The 20991-nt window shown below is 38.5% G+C and overlaps 1 protein-coding gene across 1 annotated transcript in view; it reads right to left on the bottom strand.

Annotated features, from left to right (window-relative positions):
- Positions 1-18862, bottom strand: part of dnah9l (dynein, axonemal, heavy polypeptide 9 like) — a 36576-nt gene extending 17714 nt beyond the window's left edge. Inside the window, exons 1-49 of the mRNA XM_059570111.1 lie at positions 18617-18862; positions 18240-18383; positions 17419-17603; positions 17185-17315; positions 16268-16479; positions 15940-16182; positions 15565-15732; positions 15184-15300; positions 14809-14946; positions 13770-13894; positions 13470-13665; positions 12856-12960; positions 12551-12723; positions 12213-12435; positions 11200-11529; positions 10769-11023; positions 10285-10454; positions 9906-10128; positions 9709-9825; positions 9426-9512; positions 9157-9315; positions 8916-8999; positions 8566-8724; positions 8309-8431; positions 8108-8230; positions 7410-7634; positions 7253-7344; positions 6991-7117; positions 6723-6887; positions 6508-6633; positions 6254-6361; positions 6038-6169; positions 5787-5947; positions 5551-5707; positions 5308-5453; positions 4871-4987; positions 4637-4775; positions 4438-4530; positions 4128-4322; positions 3932-4009; positions 3619-3751; positions 2698-2825; positions 2444-2592; positions 2207-2357; positions 1989-2120; positions 1705-1878; positions 981-1185; positions 732-897; positions 539-641 (exon numbers count right to left, since the gene is read on the bottom strand). Coding sequence (XP_059426094.1) covers positions 539-641; positions 732-897; positions 981-1185; positions 1705-1878; positions 1989-2120; positions 2207-2357; positions 2444-2592; positions 2698-2825; positions 3619-3751; positions 3932-4009; positions 4128-4322; positions 4438-4530; positions 4637-4775; positions 4871-4987; positions 5308-5453; positions 5551-5707; positions 5787-5947; positions 6038-6169; positions 6254-6361; positions 6508-6633; positions 6723-6887; positions 6991-7117; positions 7253-7344; positions 7410-7634; positions 8108-8230; positions 8309-8431; positions 8566-8724; positions 8916-8999; positions 9157-9315; positions 9426-9512; positions 9709-9825; positions 9906-10128; positions 10285-10454; positions 10769-11023; positions 11200-11529; positions 12213-12435; positions 12551-12723; positions 12856-12960; positions 13470-13665; positions 13770-13894; positions 14809-14946; positions 15184-15300; positions 15565-15732; positions 15940-16182; positions 16268-16479; positions 17185-17315; positions 17419-17603; positions 18240-18383; positions 18617-18862 — 7638 coding nt within the window. The remainder of the gene's footprint in view (positions 1-538; positions 642-731; positions 898-980; positions 1186-1704; positions 1879-1988; positions 2121-2206; positions 2358-2443; positions 2593-2697; positions 2826-3618; positions 3752-3931; positions 4010-4127; positions 4323-4437; positions 4531-4636; positions 4776-4870; positions 4988-5307; positions 5454-5550; positions 5708-5786; positions 5948-6037; positions 6170-6253; positions 6362-6507; positions 6634-6722; positions 6888-6990; positions 7118-7252; positions 7345-7409; positions 7635-8107; positions 8231-8308; positions 8432-8565; positions 8725-8915; positions 9000-9156; positions 9316-9425; positions 9513-9708; positions 9826-9905; positions 10129-10284; positions 10455-10768; positions 11024-11199; positions 11530-12212; positions 12436-12550; positions 12724-12855; positions 12961-13469; positions 13666-13769; positions 13895-14808; positions 14947-15183; positions 15301-15564; positions 15733-15939; positions 16183-16267; positions 16480-17184; positions 17316-17418; positions 17604-18239; positions 18384-18616) is intronic.
- Positions 18863-20991: the final 2129 nt, after the last annotated feature.

The raw sequence follows: 20991 nt of genomic DNA, 5'->3' as shown, positions 1-20991 counted from the left end.
GCAAACAAACGGCCACTTTTATCATGTTCGTTTTGTGATCGCGCTAGTTCCAGTGACTTATTTCGTAGTTTTCGGATAACTTCTCTTTGCTGGTGAAATGACGAGGTTGCGTGACGTTGTTCCTGACAGGTGTGTAAAGGGCGTGTTTTAGTGAAGCGCAGAGGTGCTTCAGGCTCGACAGTGGAAACACTGCTCTATTCTGGCCTCGGTGCTACTGGCCCGAGGCTATTAGCCCCGCCTTGCCCTGGCTCGCACTGGCCCGACAGTGGAAACACGGCTACTGATAGCTCATGACAGTACCATTCAGGTCAGCCAGAAAACAGGAAGTGTTTTTCGATAACCAGTTGAACTTTACAGACCACATAATAAAATCAAAACCCTCCTATTTGAGAATCTTTTTCACTAGGCTCTTTTCATGTCTACCTTTAATACTAAACTGGATATTAATTTGTTGTTATAATTACAACTAGTCAAAGGTGAAATATTGCTATGGTTACTTTTAGATAAGGGCTGGATATGTATGTGTTGCTATGGTTACCTGTAGTCGAGGATTGACTGAGAAGCTTCCTGCTGTTGGGTTCATGCAGGTGATGTACTGACAGTTATGAATCTCCTTGAGTACTAGTCTCTGACGGTCATACCTACAAAATACAAACATTTAAGTTAATCAAAACATTTAAAAATACAACTTGATTCATATACAGGCATTGATGCACATGTTTTTTTCATACCAGTGGGAGTAGTCCAGGTGCTGTCTGATAAGGGTATGAGGCTGAACAGTGCCATAAGCATCTACCTCAGGCATGTTCATGTCATCCACAAAGTAGATAAGTTTTTTAGTGCCAGGAGGTGCAAAATTCCGGCCTGCCTTCTTCTCCAGAGGCTTCTCCAGCACACCTTCAATTAAACAACCAGAATGGAAATAATGCTTGGAAGTAATGATTGTTGGTGTTTGTGAGAATATACAGTGCCTCACTCACGCTGTAACATGGCTGAGGTCGTGTAGTAGTTGAAAGGTACTTTTGCGACCATGAATTCCTCTTTGAGTTTGGCAATCTTATCCCAGACCAGGATAGTTTTCCCTACACCAGCATTTCCTACCAACATCACCGGCTTCCCCTTCTGCAGAAGTAACTCAATGAAGTATGTCAGGCTGATTGTCTCTGCTGAGTGAACCAGCACCGTCTGTACACATGGACAAAATGTCAAAAGGACAAAATGTTTACTTTGTAACAGTTAAGCGAAAGAAGCAAGTCTTTACAGTTCTTTGATTCTTTCTAGGTTTACCTTAAGTCATCAACATCAATAACATGATACAGAAACACTGACAGAAAACAAAACATCTGAGGTCGCTGTGACTTAAAAGGCCTGTTCACACCAAGAAAAATAACTATGAACAAAGTAAAAAAAAGTCATCTTAACTCTAAAAAGAAAAAAGAGTCCACACCAAAATTATAACGATAGTGACAAAGGAACAATATCACTGGAATAATATTGAATGATAAACACTGACAGGCAATCAAAAGCCTTCCTACTATTAAGTTATAGTTATCACTCTTGGAGAGAATGGGCCTTAAAGGGACAGTTCACCCAAAGATTAAAGTTAATTTTTGGTTGAACTATAAGATTTTAAGAAGTCAAACTCTAATCAATTGTTTTATGAAAATAATGATACAGACAGATACTGCATTTTGTGCATCTGACCTGCAAAGGGATGTCAGGTTCCAGCTCAAAGGGAGGTGTGCGTTCACTCCACGGAGTGAACCGTTTGGTGTTTGGGTCGATGTAGTAATCAAACACTGAACCCTGAGAGGGAAACTTCACGGCTCTCATCTCCTTACACCACCAACGACTGAACTCTGAACGATAGTCAATTAGCTGACAAGAAAAAATTAAACAAAAAATTGACAAAAAGAGAGATCCAAAGTGAGGATCACATTAGATATGCGACTTATAGTAAACATGGTACATTAATTTTCAGAACTAACATGGTCCTGAAATAGTGCCCCTCCAAAGGCCCAGACACATGCAAACACAAAATAGAGCTCATAGAGCTCACGTGGAGAGTCCGGAGGGGTGTTTTCTTCGGTTAGTAAGCAGTCCAGCAGACAACACAGCGTCTAATACACCAAAAGAATACCCATACTTTAAAGTTTCAGAAAAGTTTTGCTATACAAAAATGTGTGCTGGATTGTGTGTCTCTTACCTGTACCATGCTTGTCTCAGGTATAGGTGTGATTGTCTTAAGGTTGCATCTGACCTGCTCCAGACAGTAGGGAACATACTTATCAAACAATATAGTGAGATTTGCTCGCTCAGATTGGGCCCGACGGGTGTCTATCCAGCTTGTCACATACCTGTAAATCAAAATGTGGGGTTAAGTGACACAAACACAAATTGCAGTATTCAGTATTATATCAGTTAGGTGAATACTGTCACTTACGAACTCCAGCCCAGATCCTGAGGATTCACGTAAAGAATTCCAGCCCTAGATACTGTAGCCGGGGTTGCAGCCTTCAGGTGGCTGATCTCGAACAGTAAACGCATGGAGGGGGTCAGTGATACCCGCTCATTACTGGCCAGGGTAAGAACCTAATATATCCAAACATCACATACACACATTAATAAGTAACATTTACATAGCATTTACATTTATTATTTACACAGGCATTATTGTTTTATATCATGATGACCAACCTTATTATCATCCATGACAGTGTTAAGTGATTCAATCCACATAGGGTCGATGTCTCCATCTAGAACAATCCACTTCGGCCCATCATGGGATATAGCAGAGAGTTCTCTCATAGTGGAAGAAAACAGACCTACAATACCCAAATAACTGCAATCACACAAACACCATCTTGCACATTTTTATACACACATAAAATGGCTCACACTTAAATAAAGTATTATTGTCATTGCATTAGACAACAAACTATCTTATAATTGACCTACTGCTCTTAAATTAAGCTACTGTAATTATACACTACTGTTCAAAAGTGTTTAGTTAAAAAAGACAGTAATATTGTGAAATATTAGAATTTAAACAACCTTTCTATTTTAATATGCATCATTACTCCAGTTTTCAGGGTCTAATATGCTGATTTGCTCATGGAACATTTCATATCAGTAGTTCTGCGTAATATTTTTGTGAAAACTGTTATACATTTTTCATGCTTCTACGATGAATAGAAAGTTCAAAAGAACAGCGTGTAATTGAAATAATAAATATTTCATAACATTATAAAATGTGGTTTTTTTATCACTTTTGAACAATTTAATGACTTTATGCTGAATAAAATTATTAATCTTAATGACCCCAAACCTTTCAATGGTAGTTCAATCACCCTCTCACCAAACTTAGCATTTATACAAAATTTCGATTTGAATTAAAATCATATGTTGTGCCTTTATGAATCAAAAGTCCCAACCATGTAGTTGATTTTAGAATTTGATGAGACATATGTTTTCTCATAGCAATAGACAAACATAACACACTCAAAAGTAGAGTGAAACTACTGCACATAAACACAAACACACCACAGCTGACAGCTGTCTACAGCGATGAACCTCAAGAGAAACCACACTTCCATAAACACACACCCCCACACATACCGTCTTTCCACTCCCGTGTAGCTGGGTGCAGGAAGCCAAACAGCTCATCAGTGGTGACAGCTTTAGGGTTGATATCAGTCCAGATGGGCTTCAGTTTCATGTTAGAGTAGGTCTTATGCAGCGTCTTTAGAATCTGACCCACAAACAACCAGATAAATCATAAATAATTAGTTTACTGAAACATGATCACTAAACACATTTGGGCTGGCTAGCACAGTCTCTTTGAATATCATGCATTATGTAAGAAAAAAAACAAGAAGCAGCAAATACATAGAAGAAGTTATTAACTCAAGAGGTCATCAAATGGACTGACTTGAGTTTTTCCTGTTCCAGGTCCGCCCACAACAAAAACAGAGTGTCTCACTGCCAACAGCTCCTCCAGCTGGGTCACCTGAGAGAGGAGGAAGAGATAAGAAACAGAGGAGGACGAGTTGTGCAAGTAATGGGGTTCTACATCCAAAAACATGAAATGTCAAAACAATTGAACATTTCTCATATACAACACACACCTTGAGTATGAAGTTCTCCTCTGGCTGCAGGTGAAGTTCAGCGACCGACCGGCGCACATTCTGTTCAAGCTCTTGGTCTCTTTTGCGTGGGATGTCCACAAGAGGAAAGAGATCACTTATCAGGCCCAAGAATATTGGCACGTCACTTGTTACAACCTTCGGCAGATTAAAATCTCGTAGAGCACGCATTAACACCTAAAAACACACACATACACCACATTAAATTACTGAATAAACTGAATATGTTTTAAATAATACAAAAAGCGACGAGCAAGATACATCACATCTAATCTACTAGTCCAATGAGCACCTGCTCTTCAGGTCGGCTCCTGTCCTCCCTCTTCAGAGAGCCAGCAACAACCAAGACTGACTTTATGGCCCTCAAGCCCCAGTCATAATGATCCTACAAGAAACAATAATCTTGTTTGAAAGATCACCCAATACAGTGGTCTAAAAACACTCAAGAGCATTAGGTGTGTTTATATATGAATGTGTGTGAGTGTGGATACCTGTTTGGAAAGCAGCTCTTTGCAGAGTGTATAGAGGCTGATGAACTTGCGTGCGAGCAAACGTGCCTCTAAAAAACCTTCGGTCACCAACATGATCTCACAGATCAACTCGTAATCAGGAATCACCATTGCACATGGCCTGACACACAGAGACAGAGCTCATGTTCAAAAAGATCTATTTTTCAATATTACTGTCTATTTTCACTCCGTTCAAAACAAAACCAGAGCCTGAACCTGAAAAGCGCTTTAAGGTTCTCTGGTAGTTCAGTTCTCCCTGCATATCCAGGGTTCAGAGTGATGAAGATCCCAACTGTAGGCCTCAACTCAATCTCCTCCCCCAGGAAGTGAAACCTGATAAATGGAATTGCATGAAATAGAATGGAAAAGTGTGAGATGTGTGAGAGAGTAAGATTTGATATAACAAGATGAAACGAAATGATGGGATGGAACAGGATGGGATAGAAGTTTAAAGATTGGAATGTAAAAAAAATATAACGTTATAGAAAAAGACAAGTTTCAACTAGATGGTTTGGACTGCTGTGAGATGGAATTTGTACAAAATTGCATGGAAAACAAAGAGAAGAGAATGGGGTGAAATGGAGCTGAGGTGGGAAAGAGATTTGCTCAAACAAAACACCAGGTAACTGAAAACTGTGAGAAATGGACTTGACCTTTGTTTCTTATTGCGGACTGCATCCTGAATGGTTTTCACCTGCACAGCGACCACAGACAGAACCTCCACTGAAATCCTGTTAAACTCATCAAAACAACCCCACACTCCTGTTTGGGCCAAGCCTTTATAGATATTACCTATGGACTGAAACAGGGAGGAAGAAAGAGAAAGAAACAATGCATTAAGTAAAGAGAGGTATGCGACTAGTGTTCCTTAGACTGATGTATTGTGTTCTGCAAACCTTGTAGTCCATTTGCTCTGAGCAGTTGAACACATAGACCATGATGCCGAGTGATCGGCCTAGGTCTTTAGTGGTTTCTGTCTTGCCAGTTCCAGCCGGACCAGAGGTGGCGCCACTCATGGTGAGGTGCAGAGACTGAGTCAGAGTGATGTAACATCTGCCGGGTACAGTAATCAGCATAGTCAATTAATGACAGTAGCTGACAAATCTGATCAGTAACTATTTGTGACACTGACCGATCAGTGAGTGGTGTTATGACCAGTCTGTTGGTATTCCCTAGATACTCGTATGAGAACTGAAACTGTGCATCACAGATGTTGATGTAACAGTGCTTCTGTTTCTCATCCCATCGATGCCGTAACTGCGAAAGCCACGCAAATGCCTGTCCACTGGTGACCTAGGACACACGTCATTATGATGTTATCATATTTCTTCTTTCCAAACCCATATTTAAGGCCACAGAACACTGAGTTACTGGTTTTATTACCTTCTGAGTTATGAGTTTAGCAACCACATCACGAGCGTGGACATCAATAGTGCAGATGGTCATGATCTTCTGTCGGTCTCCAGGGGTCAGGTCACCCAGTAGCATGTTTATCAGAGAATTCAGCTGACTGATCTAAAGTCAGTCACAAACAAGTCATTTTCTCAGATATCAACATAAAGTAAATTTCATTAGTTAGTGCTTTGTATTTTAATTTACCTGTTTTCGGTTGTAGTCTTTCAAAGCAGTCTCAAAACCCTCCTCCATCCTCTCAAAGGCAATGCCCACATCTGTCGCCCACCAAATTTGACTTCCAGTCAGTGCTACCTGAGAACCAAAAAATATGTTTGAAATGAATCTTAAACTGCCCTGATATAACATGATTGTTTTTTGTTTATCCACCCTTTAATCGGTGATCTAAAATCAATTTTCTTTATATGATTGTTTTCACATTTCAACCAAACCAAACACACCTGCGCTGGGTGGTCAAAGAGCCACTGGTCTCGTGGCTTGTCTTCATATGCTGCCACAGCTTCAGAGATCTCCTGGCGAACAGTGGAACACATGGCCTTCTCCAGAGCATTCAGCCAACACTCAGCCTGTTAAATGACAGACAGCAGACAGACAGAAGGTTTCTAAAATGCAGCATCTAAAGATGAAATGTTTTGTGTTTGTCATTGTGTCTCACCTGTCCCTCACACACACAGGGCTGTGAGAAGGGCACATACTCTCCCTCTCTACTGTACATTCCTAAGGCAACAGGTGTTTTGGGATCCAATCCTCCATTATCTTCCTCTTCTTTAAAGCTGAGATCAGCCAGATTGTCAAAGAGCTTCAGCAAGTGTCGAGTCACCTGTGCATTATACACACAAATGAATTAATACACATTCTTTAAAAGGTAAACACATAGAGGACTTTTATTATGTACCAATGTAGTGTATTAATATAACAGAAACCTCTCTGGGCTGAGTTCCCTTAGAAACTATTTCCAGCAAATCACTAGCTGAGACGAAGTAAAAGCGTGGAAATGTCAAACGCTTTGTCTCCAAATACTCAGCCAGAGCCTTCTCGCACACTGACAATCTGTGATACACATATACAGACACATGCATAATTCTTATTATATTAAAAGTATTAAAATTAATTCACACTCACAGTGGTTTGCAATGGCAAAGCGTCCAAAAGTTAATGTTCAATAAGAGCTTAACATACACATACCTTTGCTGAAGAGTCTCAAGTTGCTCCATGAAGCCTGGCTGGTTAGTGACTTTTATCACATTATCAATCTCCACGACAGTGCTCATTAAACTCTGAAAGAACATTCTGTGTTATAACATTTATTACTTATATCCCTGCATGTTATCTGTCACAATACCTGGAAGTCCTGATGGATGCCCTGAAACCGCTCTGCATCGTGGGCCAGCTGGTTCCGGATGTCCTCAGAGTTGGTAAAAATGCTCTGGAGGTGAGCCCAGGTGCGCTGAACCGCCAACCATGTGCCAATGACCAGATCAGCAACCACCAGCTTCCGCTGCCAGCCGCTCACCTCCACCATGAAATACTCAACATACTTACTCATGAGAATATTCTGCAACTGAACCTGAGAAACACACACAAGTGAATTTAACAAAACCTACCTGAACTAAGCCAAACTGAGCTGACTGGAACTGCACTACATTGATATGACTTTAACTAATCAGAACCAAACTAAACTAAACTGATCAGAACTGAATCTAGCTGAACTGAACAGATCCGATCAGATCAGATCATCAGATCAGATCCGATTATAATCAAACTGAACTGATCTGAATGGGACTTAAACTAGACTGATCTAAACTAATAATAACCAAACATAACTGATTCAAACTGAACTGAACTAAACTGAATTGAGATAAACTGATCAGAAGTGAATTGAATCAAACTAATTAGAATTCGAATTACACTGATTTAAACTGATCATAACCTAACTAAATTGATCTGATCTAAACAGAACTAAACTAGTCTGAATAAAATGAACATATATTTAAGCTGAACTGATTGGAACTGATTTTCCGCTAAACCCAGCTACTGTACCTGGTTGTCCTCCAGGGTTTCAATGAGGTTTTCATCAGCCTTGAGCAGAGGTGTTCCAGTACTTGTGTGTGTCTCATATGACAGAGACATCATGGACCATGTCTGCTTGATCTCACCAAGAATCTGCACACACAACATTTTATCGTGACCAGAAATGCCTCAGAGAGTCTCTCAGAAATGCTTTCAATCTCCTTCCTGTACCTTCTCAATTCCCATCTCTTTAACTGCTTTGTCCACAATGTTCTTCACTTCCTCCTCCACACGGTGGAGCTGCAGCTCTAAGAGATCACCAAGTGTGGCGTTCTCATCCATCACAAAACTCACCTACAATGACAAAAAGAGGGATTCCTCTATTACTCACATTATGTTTTTCTGTATCACTCAGCTGATATTTATTAGTCAACCGTTCTTTTCTTTCAAGGTTAGGCTATGGTTGTGTTGTTCTGGTTTGGGTTTACCCCTGTTGTGCGCATGAGCTGTTGCCAGTGTCTTTCTCTGACAGCAGAGTTTTGAAGCTCGTTAACAGCTCTCAGTGATGTCAACGAATTCTTAACGATGGATTCCAGACCGCTGTAGACATCCCACGCACGCACCTCTTTGTCCAGAGTCTTCATCTCCTACACATACACACAAATATACAGGCACTCTGATTCTATGATAATTCGTCACAAAGCAACGATAAACATACATTTACAAGGCCTCATTTAATTTTTGTCTGATATTTGTCATAATCCACATCCGCATTCCATTCTCATTTTGCTCATATGGTGAACATTGAAGAAAGATAATTTTAGTATTTAAACTATACCTTAGCAAACCTTCTGAGCTCCATATCCATCTGTTCCACATTGATCTCCTTCCATGGAGTCTTAGTCCAGTCTGAGATGCTGGACTATATCACCCATCATTCCCGAAAGAAGATGCCAACCAGAACATTGAATATAGGGACAAAATTTTAGATAGACCAAGACTAAGTTTAAAGAAAAACCAAGAAAACTTGGTTATTAGGAGAACTTTGTACTGTCGATCTTTTGTGTGGTAAAGATTACCTTAACAAACATAACCATATCCCATACTGCTTTAACTAGGATGATGTCTGACCGACACTGTCGAAGTTGTTTGTAGTCAGGGAAACTGACTTCGAACAGATTGGCTGTTTGTTGAAGCTTAGACATCTCATTCTCCAAATGAGCTACTACAAGATTCATCTACATGCAAAAACAGATAAAGGACATGTATACATGCACATCTAAACAAAGAATGTAAGAATAAAACCTATTTATAACATTCATGCTCACTCAGGCATAAAAGAAAGAACCTTGTCAATGAGTTTGTACGGCTCCTGCAGGCTGATGAAGAATATGGACTCAGTGCGGAACTGTTCCCTGAATTCATGCTGTTTAATCTAGGAAACAAACCACAGATGCTCAGATGCTCAGGATTTTTTTCCACTGGCTTTGAAATAAATTGGTCTTAAATATTTTAATTAAGCTTCAAAACTGGATTACTTATTGATGCAAGCTTAAAAAGCTCATCATGCTGATGCTTTATCATTTTGTGTACTTTTCTATTCACAGTTTTAACTGATTTCAACCTCTCACCTCAAACTGAACACACTTCCTGCGGATGACAGCCACTTCATTGGCCTGGAGAGGAGCAACCTCATGTTTTACTGTAAATGCCACCTTCTTGAGATTCTTCCATTTCTCTGGCAAGGACTGTGAAACCACACAGGTATGTGAGGCAGTATATTGTAGACAGAAAAGTAACTGAATCAGATGCATGTAAGTGAAGTTACCTCCAACAGTGTGTAAACCTGCTCAGGTAGCTGTTGGTTGTAGGTTTTGAGCAGGTTCAAGGTGGCTTTGAGGGGTTTGAAATGCTGCTCTGTGCTCAGCTGACGGTCTCTGATGGCCATCAGGTGGCTCATGATGTCCACCAGTTTGCCATAATCCCCATCGGTTACAGTCTTTGCCAAACCAATCTCGGTATTCTCAATAAATGATCCCAGCTCTTTAACACTGAGACAGAATAATGTGACTAGTCATAGTCAAGCTACATTCGCATAATTGTTGTACTTGTTGTACAATGCTTTGCACCTGTGTGATTTATTGGGTGGGAAATCAATAAAACAAATATTTCAGTCATTTGTAAGGCAATGTCTGAATAAATATTACCTGGCAATAACATGGTTCAGTAAGTGTTCTTTAAACATCCAGCTCCATTTCTTAATGATGTTCATCAGAGATATTTTGAAAGGTTTTATATCCACCTGAAACCAGTCACAGAATACTCTCTTCTCCTCTAACATGCATACCTTCTCGTAAAGATCCTCAAACTCACTGATCTAATAAGAAATCAGTGAGAGAGAAAAAGAAAAGTAAGAAATCCTAGTAAATCCAATGGCCTTTGTATACCTGTGTAATTTGTTACGCTAAGAAAATTAGGTGTTTTCCCATTTTCTTCTCACTTTTTTTTAAGGTCATTGAGAGATTAAATATATAAAATATTCAAATTGTCATAAAGGTGTATTAATAAGAAATATTTACTAAGTCACAATAATATTTTTTTTCTGAGATAAAAACAGGCTTCTATAATTGTCATGTATTTAAATCCCAACAAAATATATATTTTAATCCTAACTCGATTACTCGCAGATACCTGTTCTCTGAAATTCTGCAGTTTGGGTGGATTCTTGGGCAGCTCATAATCTGCATAAAGTTCTGCTTCCTCAGCAGAGAGGGCGTGTCCATAGAGCAGAAACTGCCTCATGAACTCCACCCTGTCTCCGGTCCAGAGATAACGATAGGAATCAAAGGAGTGTTGGAATTCTTTGACTTTAGCAATGGCCACATGTGCACGGTATCGCACCAGCTGAGCCAACTCCACCAGCTCAGGTATCTCATCCATATCCGACTAAATAACAGACATGGTCAGACATAAGTCATGTCATAAAGAATAGTTTTAAATCTTTACAGAAATCACCAGATGGTTTATCAGGCTTCACTGGGAAAACCAATAATTCTCTGATGAACTTCAACAGTACAGTGCTATACCTGGTCTAGTTAACAATTAAACTAAAATGATCCTACCTTGTAAGTGTCAGACTGTTTGTTCTTAGCCACTCTTTTGATGAAAGAAGCCATTTGAAAAATATCTGACACCATCTGGTCAATGATATCATAGAAGTTTCCCTTCTTGGAGAAACTGAGCGAGGGGTGAAAGATCATGTCAAAGGTAAGGGTCAGCTGAACTTCAAAGAGGGGAGAAATGTGGAGCGCTGGGTCTGTGTTCTCAACTAAGTACTGCAAGGAACATCGAACAGCACTGCAGAACCCAGTAAGAATGCTTCTGTCCACATGTTCTGTGTAGCACTGCCAAGCCTCTGAGTCCAAATCAGCACCAAGCAGCTCAGCATTCTCCTGAAGAGCAAAGCAAGAATCTGCAATAAAAACATTTCCGCTAAAATAGATAAACTACAATTTCAATAATAAATAAATGTTTGAATTAATGTGAATTTCACGTGTTCAGTTCCAGTGGGATTTAAATATAGATTTCACCATTTTGTTCATATCATATCTAAATATAGACAACAGTAATCCATATGAATCCAGTCCATCCAGGAATCCATCATTAAGGAATTTTAATTTGAAACTGTCCTTTCCACACCAAATATTGGCCTATAATCCATAACAATGCTTACGCCAGTAAAAAAGTCTGTCATCTGTTGTCCTTTCACATCAAAATCCACTGACATATTTGTTTTCATGTATAAACCGTGCTTGATCTGTGCATATTTCTGATCCAGATGATTTATCCACTGAAGAAAGCAATATTATGGATAGCGGACTCGTATTTTAGCCAGAAGCTACCGTTTGAAGTTAAAAACACCTTAATGATAGATTTGTTTATTTCAACCACATAGAATTTCCACCTCACAAGACATTAAATGATGGACTGGAGTCATGGGGATTACTTGTGGATTACTGTTATGTTTTCATCATAAGTTTGGACTCTCATTCTGACGGCACCCATTCACTTCCCTGCTTCAGAGTTTTAAAGTGTGTCCCTCTCAATGTGTTGAATCAAGCAGTGAAACCAACACCTGCACAAGCTCATGTATCTTCTCTCCTGTGCGAGCGATGAGTGCATATTGTCGCTTGAAGTTCTCCTCTACATCGGTGAGGTTGAGCAGATTGCCACTCCGATTAGTCCTACGTGTAATGCAGGCAGAGTGACTGAAAACTACCATCAGCCCCTGCAGTTTCTCCAAGTTAGCCTTGCTCTTCTGGACGCGCTCCGACACACCACGTACCAGATCACATGTGCTACAAGCACACAAAGAGTATAATGCATGTTAGCACCTTCCCACAGTAGACAAATAAGACTACAAATTTAGACTTTTGGGATTTGCTAAAAACAATGTGAGTACATATCTGTTACCTCTTAATGTAGTAAGCAAGGTTTTCATCAGTCCACTGCAGTTCCTTTAACGCTGGCCTTAAGGTACACCTCGCTTGCTCCAGCTCAGATTCTACCAAACGCAGCTCAACAGCCAGAATTGTGCTGTGTAGTTTATTATACCACTGAGTGATCTGGAACAGAGTACTTGTGTACTAAACACGCACATACAGAGGGAGAGAGGAACAAAAGAAGGTTGAAAGGAGGGAATAAACAAAGCTAATTTCTTGGCATGGTGTAACTTGTTACTCAAACATAAAGGCACAGATGGCCACATGCAGTCTCACCATGTGAAGCATTTCCCGTTTAGAGTACAGACTCATAGCAGCCTTGGGAATGCTGTGGTTCTTCAGAATTGCAAGATACTTCACTTCCCTCAAAACAGATGTCAACTAAAACATCAACATCATATAACAGTAAACATGGAGGAAGCAGAAGTGTTTGCCGCACACAAGTGAGCTAAATCTTAAACAAACATATTAAGCAATTTAACTGAGTAACTGACTGACTAGCTAACTAAATAAAGTTTTGATTTCGATTTCTTTATGAAGTTTTTGAATCGTCAAAATTTTGGTAAAATGGACTTTCACTGAATGGACAAAAACCTCTCAGGTTGCAAAACTAAATAGAAATAAAAAAGAAAATCTGCATTCGCGTTTCAAAAATGATTGAAGATGACTGAAATTTTGATTTAAAAAAAGTAAAACATATACATGGATGACATGCTTTTAATATTTAATTGATTTTACTTTAATGGTGAAAAGTCTAAATTAATCACCCCCAAGACTCTATGACAATCAGGCCTCTAGTTAGCTCACTTAGCTAAATTTAGGAATAATACAAATAAAAGGGAAATCTACATTTAGTTAGATAAATATGTGAGTTTGTGCATGTGTCTTACAGCAGGGTTAAAGTTCAAGCTGTACAAGCTGCTCTCCTCATCCAGAATCAGCAGTGGTTCATTCAGATGTGTGTGGCACACCTCATCCAATCCAACACTCCAATTAGCATAGACTTCCTCATCCATCTGATCCAGAACCTCTAATACACACTCACACACCTGCAACACCTGCTGTGCTTCAGGACTGTCTAACGGCCTAACACATACAGAATACACCGGACATTGTCAAAAATGGCACAAGAAGCAACATTTTGTGTATTTGTGTGAGTCCTATGATTATGCTGAGGTAAGCTTGTTTACATATGTGTAAGCTGGCTTAGTTTACTCCGGTTCGACAGGATCCGTTCTCTGAGTTCTTGGGACCATTTCAGGTTACCAGCAACGGCTGGCATGTTTTTACCAAGGATGGGATAGCCATTCCTCATCTGCACCAAAACACAAACAAACAACAACACAGAAGTCTGTAAGTATGCTTTTATCCAAAGAGCCTTGCTAAAGGGCATATTATTATGAAAACAAGATATTAATTTTGAGTAACTTATATTTAAGATGCAACATTACTAGTTACTTTTTGTATTTTTGCTCTGCCAACGAAAACCTTAAGTCAAGGCAGAATTAACCATTACATCTTCACGCATCATAATGTAAAAGTGTTTTGTTCTTGAATGAATTGGATCATTTGACTGAATAATTCAGTTACTAATTCATAAATACAAATATCGTTTATCGACACCTACTGGTGAAACAATAATATCTTAAAGTGAAGCTCTGACAGGCAGCCCTAAAAACTAGTGATGAGAGAAACGAAAAAGCTTTGAAAATTCAAAACTCCGAACCAAATAAACAATCAATCTGAACCTAAGCAAATTGAACCTGAATCAATTGAGCTTAACAAACTGACTCATTATTTCGAAGTGCTCGAAATACTGCAGACTGGTGACGTCAGCTGGTCAAAACTCTGTAAATACAGCTAGGATACTGTCCAAATATAATGATGACTGCTTTCACAAACCATTGCAAATGTTTCATGAAAGTCTGACATATTAAATAAATATAATATATATAAATATTTTTTTAAATGTCGTTAAATATGTATAATATGTATAAATATGTAAACCAGTAGAACACACTCCAAACCCCATGATTCAAAACAAAAGATTCATAAAGCTTTCGAAGCTTCATGAAGCAGGGTTTCAAATTTTAGTTTCCAATAATGATAATAATAAAATCAAATAAAAATCACAATTTGTAAAATTTTTGCCCACAGACCCCTAGCAACTCTTCATAAACCCTCATTTGAAAAACACTGCTTCATTCTCTAATTATTAGTCACACAAACCTTCTCCCTCTGGGTGTCCAGGATGCGCTGACAGAGATTGACCTCCTCCTGGAACATGACCAGCAGCTGAGAGTAGTTTGGAGCAAAATGCTGGTGAACCCTCGGCCTCTCCAGCAAAGTGCCAAACATCTGCAGGAGCTACAAACAAAGGCTTTCAATGTTACAGAATTAGAGACATGGTTTTCGCACACACTGAATCAAATCATGACAATAATAAATCTTGTGTTTTGCTGTCTGTTCGTTCTTTACTGTGTCTGTGTGTCTGTGTGTGTGTGTGTGTGTGTGTGTGTGTGTGTGTGTGTGTGTGTGTGTGTGTGTGTGTGTGTGTGTGTGTGTGTGTGTGTGTGTGTGTGTGTGTGTGTGTGTACATGATACCTTAAAAGCAGACTCTAGGCCCGGGGAGTGTTGGAAGGCCAAGTTTATTACTGTCCCCAGTCTCTGGTCAAAGTCTCTGTTTTGTTCCATGAATCGATTATAGTCGTACACAAACTCCTGTATATAGATGTTTGTGAATATGAGGACATATGGTCAAATATATGATTTTCTTTCCTTTTTTCCAAAAACAAAATCAACTTATTTATTATGTGTAAATTATACTTAAAATATATATAAAATAGAAAACAGTTATTTAACATGATAATATTTCATAATATTACTGTTTTTACTGTGTTTTGGTGAGCATGTGGTACTTTCAAAAACAAAAAGAAATCTTGGTTTAAATCTTGGTAGTGTATTTTTGTGTAGATATGGTAAAACCTTGTTGTTGTAGTCGAGGGGGTCATATTTGCTCTCTCTAAGAGTTCTCCAGCTGTCCAGGAACTCATCATTCATGCTGTACACCATATCACTGAGAATCTTCCCTCGAGAGCTGCCCAGCTCAATCCGTTCCAGCTTTAAAAAGTCCAGAGCTGAGGCAAACAACTCCTGAAACAGGGACGCACACACAGATTGGCCAGATTATTAGCAGAATTATTAATAAACTTAAACTAGTTAACTTTATTTTTTCAATGCTTTGAAGGAAAATAAATACCGATTTTCACACCATATCTAATATACCCAAAGACCTACAAGGTATGCAATAAATAAAAAAATAAAAGGGAAATGACTGAAGCCAAGTCTGTGTGCGCACACCTCAATCATGCGCAGTCTCTCCATGATGCAATCAATGCGGTGAAACACAAGCTCAGAGGGAAAGTCCCAGGGTTTGACTGTAAGTCCTGGTTGGTTGTAGGGCCCAGTGGGTGTCAGATTGTCCCGGTGCTGCTGGAAACTGAGCTTGAATGCCCAAAACACCTGGATGGCCTTCTGAACCCGGTCCATAGCCTCCTCTAACTCCATTTTGAAGAGTTCCTCAGGAATCAGATACACAGAGGCCTGTAGAACCACATGCACATATTATACAAACATTATACAATCAAACAACATAATTTAGATCATTTAAACAAATGAGCAAGCACACTTTGTCAATGAGTAGGTTGCAGAACTCTGTGAGTAGTGTGACGATGCGCGGTGGGCGGCAGTAGAAGTGAGAATGTGTCCAGATGAGAGCGAGTGTGTGAAAGAGAGCTGGGATCAGAGGCTCCAGATCAGTGAAGCTCTGCTCCTCGAACGCAGCTATGGGCCGCCGCAAGGTCCTCAAGTGCAGGTCTATGTCCTCTGCCTCCATCACCGCTAGAAAATCATCGAGTCGACAGTTCATTTATTGTATGTGACATCTGAACCGACAAGCTTTTACTTAACTGCATAGATTTTAACTACTAGGCCACACTAAAATAAAAATGATAAGTTTACATCAAAATCATGTTAGGACAAGAGTGTGTGTCCACATTTCAGATGTGATTACCGTGGTTTACTTTTTTAATAATGTCGTAAAATGAAGCATAATAACTGCTTTGGATCCTCTGCAAAATTTCCAGCACCTGATCAACTTTTGGGTTCTGCAGCTGCACAAATAAACCAGAGCTGGATTTAGTTTAAATTCATTCAATTTAAACATTAAAGTACATATAAAAATTAGGTTGTGATATATATATATATATATATATATATATATATGTATATATATATATATATATATATATATATATATATATATATGTATATATATATATATATCCAGATACCAGATTTAAAAATAAAAACTGATAAACCCTGACTTCAGTATATGTAATATATATGTGTGTGTGTGTGTGTGTGTGTGTGTGTGTGTGTGTGTGTGTGTGTATGTGTGTGTGTGTGTGTGTGTGTGTGTGTGTGTGTGTGTGTGTGTGTGTGTGTGTGTGTGAAAATAAATAAATAAGTAAATAACCACCTGTTCCTGGATTCCTAATAAGTTTTCTTTCTGTTTAGTCCAGAAAATAAGCTCCACTGTGGGACCTGGGTGGTCCCCCTGGTGCAGGAGCTTAGATGAGTCCCGCTGCAGCACAGAGCCCATCAGTCGACACCACTGAATCACCATGGTCTCAATGGAGTACAATAATGCCCTATCGATCAAACAGCTGTCCGAGCTACACACACACACAAATGTTACATGATATCACAAGCTTGGTAAATGTTTGATCAAATGATGAATGATTGATTGAGTGATTGACACAGTGTTCATGTTCATACCTGAGTTGGTGCTCATCTTTTCTCTCCACACACAGTGGCAGGGGCAGTAACGTTCGACCTTGAGCTCGCCCTCTCAGTGTGACTGCTTCACTGAGCAGATGCTCAAGGTGTCTACAAATGTCCTGACTGACCACCCGGGGCCAGGCGGACTGATTCAGGGGACTTCCCAGCACTGCGACCAACACCTATGAAAATATGCTTTTTCCATTTTGTATAGGTTGGCCTACCTTCAATGTTGTTTTTATCCAGCAAAACTATTAAAAATCAATTTTGTTAATTTTGTTAAAAAATATAATTAGAAAATTGAACCTTAGAATGTTGCTTGGCAACTAACTGCAATAAAATAAGTTTAAGTTCTAAAATGACTAAAATTAAGAAAAAAATAAGTTAAATAGAAATAAAAAAAAAAAACATAAAATTACAAAAAAAGTAATAAAATTATAACTGAAACTTGAATTAATATATAAATTAAAGCTTATTGTAAAAATCTATAAATACCATAATAGAATATACATAATACTAAAATAACAATGCCTCCAAGTAATATTGCACAAAGACCAGTAATGTTAGGTAAGTACTAATAAAACATTTAACAGACAGTTCTAAAGCTACCAAGTTAAGCTTGAACCAACCCTAAACTAACTCTAAAGTGCTACTTTATCTCATTTTTCCATAAACGTATGTTTATTGCTTTTCAATAAATCAGACATTATAAATGAAATTGAATGATAATATAATATAATATAAGTCAGGCGTTAAAATTCAAATATGATTTTATAATACCTTACAAACTATAAGCTAACTTTTTTAGTTGTGTTTACCTGAGAGATGAACACGGGAGCGTGGTCCATGGGTTGTGCCGCAACCTCTCCGAGCCAGAGCTGGGTCCTAAAGGTGGTTTTGGAGATGACGCCCTTCTTTTTTTTAAAGACACACAGAAGCTTGGTCCACCAGGAAGAGGAGCTCTTTTGGGAGGAAAAGACGGGCGTAGTGCTTTCAGAAGCGAAAGCACTCGAAACAAGTGATGACTTATTTCGAAAACCAAAAGCCAATCAGTGCACTGAAACTGAGAGACAATTGCAGAAGAAATGCTACACAGCATCCTAATGCCACACTGAGATCAAAGCGAGGGAGCCTGAATTTTCTGTTAGTCAGAACACTGAAGATGAGTGTGTATGAGTATATTTGATATACTCACCTGTTCATCTCCTGCATGAAGAGTTCCTCCTGGTCCCACGAACAAAATGAGATACTCTCGCCAGCCCTGATCAAAGAAATCAAGCAAAGTCCTCTGGTTCTCCTCTAATCCAATAAAACGGTTCCATTTGTCAGTTTTGAGTCGAAGAATGGTGAAGGCCTGTTCCCTGATGAAGTCCACACGCTCATCAGAGATGGCACTCATCTTCACCTGCTCCATTGGAACTCGCACACTGGCCTCAGCCATGCTGAGAAACAGAAAGGAGGAGGAAAACAACTCAAGCATATTAATACAGTCCAGTGGTGAATTGTACATTTACCAAAACCTGGTATCAAACCTCTCACCTTCTACCTAGTGTTCTGAGCCTAGTGTATCTTTATCTTTCCATTATTAAATGATGCAATGGCTTTGTGTGGTCCCATCCGCTGGGTCGTTCTTTGCCTTCTTCTCCAGTGAGGGAGAGAAACTGAACTCCTCCTGTAGAGTCAGGTCCCTATGGCAACGGGGTTGATGGCTTTTGTGTATCTTAACCCACGTTATGTGAGAGAAGCACACACCTGGTGCTAATGAAACCTGAGTGTGCAATGGAAAAGCCAGCAAGAGTATCAGGCACATAGACACTGTATAACCTGATACTCACACATTTTAAAATGATCTGATGCACAATCTTTCGTGTAATACACATATATTTTAAAATCAATTTAAAGATCTGAAGCACACTTAGAAGAGAAATTTAAATAATAGCCACTTAAAACTACTGCAGCCTGTGATCCTCAAACTCACATCTTTAAGAGAAGGACACTGTCCTCTATTGATGCCAAAGTTTATGGCCATAGTGGTTTTTAAATGAAGAATGACACTTTAGTTCAGTCAATAGGTGGCAGTAAATCATATAATCCCATCTTCATAACATCATAAAAGATATTCAGTCTTAACCATGTGAAGCTTGACATTTGAAAGATTTATTTTAATATAATACTTTATCTAAAACAATGTGGAAAAATTCTTTAAAAACCGGCTCTATGTGCGTTTTGCTAAACATGATATAGAAGCTCACACTCGAGGAGGAATAAAACATGTCAGTTTTATTCAGAGGCCCACAATAAACAAAAATATATAGCTAGTTGAATGCAGTTGCCAATTTTTTATATGGCAAGAAAGTATGAAATTTTGATAGCTTGTAATTTAAATTGACACTCTCCTTATAACTATAGCCTGTAGCAGATTACTGCCATAAAATATGAATATCAATTTTCACCAAGTATCTTCCTAATAGAGTAACAGTAAGATAATATTTTGAACCTTAATTTTATAATCAAAGCTCTGTAGTTTTTATTTGTGGAGCAAAACATATAATACAATTCAATACAGTGAAAATTAACAGTGATGATGTATATGACAGTCACATTTTACCATGATTTTTTATTTATATATATATATCAATGGATAGTCAAATTGCTGTCCAAAAAGTATTCATCAAGAAATATTACTAACAATGTAAGTTACTTACATTCACAAAAATTTGTAAAAATTTCCCAGCAAAAAGGCATGTCTACCACGACCTGAAAGAAGACTATTTTAGAATTTCATTTGCAAAAAGTATAAACTTTCAATTAGTCTACAAAAGGCATACAGAAGATTGTGTACAACAGGTTTTTCATTTAGAGGTCTTCGAAATTTGCATATCAAATATGACACAAAATGATTTACAGGGTTAATGAATGGGGGATATTTGGAATTTTACTAATTCCATTCTATTTCACCAGTTCTCACTATTCCTTAAGTATAAAGTATGTATAGAGTGCACATGATGAAAACTTGCTTACATTTTCCAAAATGTGCACAATACAACAGAAAACTGCGCACAACTACACTACATCCTGATGTAATAGCTAAATTTTATTAACAAATGTATGTTAACCCTTTAATTTTATTCAAATGAAAAGATACTATATTTTACACAAAATATATAATTTTATTTCCATAAAGATAACTGGGTTGCTGACTGAAACATGCAACAGAAGGTCAGATGACAAGAACAAAGCAAACCATATTGTTCCATAATGCCTGCTGTATCCAGCATAGAGTAAGCTAGTAGAATTCCATTCCAAACAGCCTAGCTGTAGTACAGAATACCACACAGTATATACTATATACAGCCTACTGTGTTATGACAAATGCTTCAAACAGCTGTATGCTTCATCAAGGTTTAATTCAGTGAACGGTGAACAGGTATCTCAGAAATATAAACAATTATTTTGCATTTCATCTTCGATTTCATAAAAATGTGCCCAGCCATGTAGAAATGTAGGATTTTTTTAGACTTTAAATGTTAAGATTAGGCTGAACACATCACATTGTGGGCAACAATGAAT

The sequence above is a fragment of the Carassius carassius genome, chromosome 17 (genome assembly GCF_963082965.1).
Source record: "Carassius carassius chromosome 17, fCarCar2.1, whole genome shotgun sequence".
NCBI classification, from domain to species: domain Eukaryota; kingdom Metazoa; phylum Chordata; class Actinopteri; order Cypriniformes; family Cyprinidae; genus Carassius; species Carassius carassius.
Note: the sequence above shows the minus strand (reverse complement) of the source record. Positions and strands in the feature narration are given on the sequence as shown.